Raw genomic sequence first — 1,908 nt, forward strand, 5'->3', positions numbered from 1 at the left:
GAAGAGTGGGAGGAAATAAGGAAGTCTTACGCGATAGCATGAAGAAAAACATGACAAAGCGATATACCTGTAGCATTATAACGCACCAATGAATTTTCGGTCGGAATATATAGGTCATATATATATATTCATCCAGCGTAAACACAAAAGCTACATGTAATGTACCTGTTAGTTGTGATTTTCCATTTAACAATATAACTACAACAATATAATATAACACACGTTACACATAACTTTACGTTTGCTGCTGGGAATATGTACATTATGTATATGCAATATTTTTTAACAGAATCTGTATGGAATTTTAATTAGACATCGAGCCACGTTTAAACTCATCCACTTAAAAAAATATATGCATACATACTTATATATCTCTTAGTATATACATAAATATAAATGATATATATATATATATATATACATATATATCATTATATATGTGTATTATATATATAAAATATAACATTTAATGCGATCGAATATATCGAATCAAAATTTTAAAGTTAATGGGCGTGGAAAGAGACATTCGTTCTCGTGTTCGTTGCTATGTGAGTTTACACGTGGCGTTTACACGTGAGCAAAATATCGCGACAAAAATGACTCATATGCCAATTAAGTTAATTTCATGTCTCTCGGCATGCATATATATGCGTGAAAGTACGTGTGTAGTTGATGACTGTCGGATACGCGCATGCTCCAATCTTTTTTGTTTGAAATTCACATGTTGCAAAAGTTTATGAGAAATTTATTGTAGATAAAAAAAAGAGTCCAGTTTTCCGTAAAATAAGTGATTGCTTATTCTGTGTAATTTATTCCTGTAAATAAGAGAATGCGAATTGAATTAACGACGTATTTTAATCAAAAATGATAAACGCATTGTCGCAAAAACATTTAGCGATATAAAGATTTTATTAAAAATACATACGCTTCTTTATAACGCGATGCGAAATATCGCATGTAGCAAAAATAATTTACCATCCTTCTATGCAAGGAAAAATAATGTATTCTCGTACAATATATCAAATCAATTATCAAATGCACACAGTTTCGCATCCTAATTCTGCTCGGTTATCATCCATATGAAGGCTGCTTCCAGTGCGTTTGATGTTCGCATGGCACTCTACATAGTCTGGTAACAATTCTTGATCGATTTAGCCAAGTAGGACGACAAGAGGATTCCTATCAGCTGCAACATTAATTATTCCATTCTTGTATTAATAAAACGTGAATATTACTCATTTATCAGACTTCGAAAACGCTATGAGGTAAAGTTTGAAAAATTTAACATAATGATGCTGATGAAGATACCTGAATTATACCAAGGCCTATTCCAACACCTGCTATCTTAGCTGCGTGTGTTTCTGCAAATTTCGCGAAGGCATCTATGCAGCCAACCTCATGCAAATTCTCCGATGATAGGGTGCAGTTCGACATGCCGATAGCACCTATCGTATCATCACAGCACGACATCGGAATACCTGACAATTTCGCTGTATTCGTCCAATCGGTGGCATTGATTGTGCCACAACAATGGAACTGTAAAAAAAAAAAAAAACGAAATTTCATGACTAATATGCTGAAACACGTATCTACATCACGCAAATACAGAGATGTAGAGTCGTAATGATTTCGTGCATATTTAATATTTCATGGTATGCTTGTATACATACACATCCTTTGTATATTGATATCTATTATATAATAGCTAAATTATATATAATTAACAATATATATTATACAAATATAATACAATTGTTTATACTAAAAAAAATTATTTACCTTAATAGATATTTCTTTAAATAATAAAAAATAAATATAAATATTTAAACTAAAAATAATAATAATTAAATTAAAAATAAATATCTTCTTACAATAAATATTTACTCAATAAAAAGATGAATAATGATC

The 1,908-nt window shown here is 30.6% G+C and overlaps 1 protein-coding gene across 2 annotated transcripts in view; it reads right to left on the bottom strand.

Annotated features, from left to right (window-relative positions):
* Positions 1 to 793: 793 nt before the first annotated feature.
* The window catches only part of LOC108689859 (CD63 antigen-like), a 7,069-nt gene continuing 5,954 nt past the window's right edge, over positions 794 to 1,908 (bottom strand). The window contains exons 4-6 of one of the 2 annotated variants that reach the window (XR_001931851.1): positions 1,309 to 1,536; positions 926 to 1,186; positions 794 to 815 (exon numbers count right to left, since the gene is read on the bottom strand). Coding sequence is in view for 1 of the 2 variants with exons in the window: in XM_018196815.1 (XP_018052304.1) it covers positions 1,121 to 1,186; positions 1,309 to 1,536 (294 nt within the window). In the remaining variant the exon portion in view is untranslated. Of the gene's footprint in view, positions 816 to 883; positions 1,187 to 1,308; positions 1,537 to 1,908 lie in introns of those variants that run through there. The other variant, XM_018196815.1, reaches the window with a different exon arrangement.

The sequence above is a fragment of the Atta colombica genome, unplaced genomic scaffold, assembly GCF_001594045.1.
Source record: "Atta colombica isolate Treedump-2 unplaced genomic scaffold, Acol1.0 scaffold277, whole genome shotgun sequence".
In the NCBI taxonomy this organism is placed as follows: domain Eukaryota; kingdom Metazoa; phylum Arthropoda; class Insecta; order Hymenoptera; family Formicidae; genus Atta; species Atta colombica.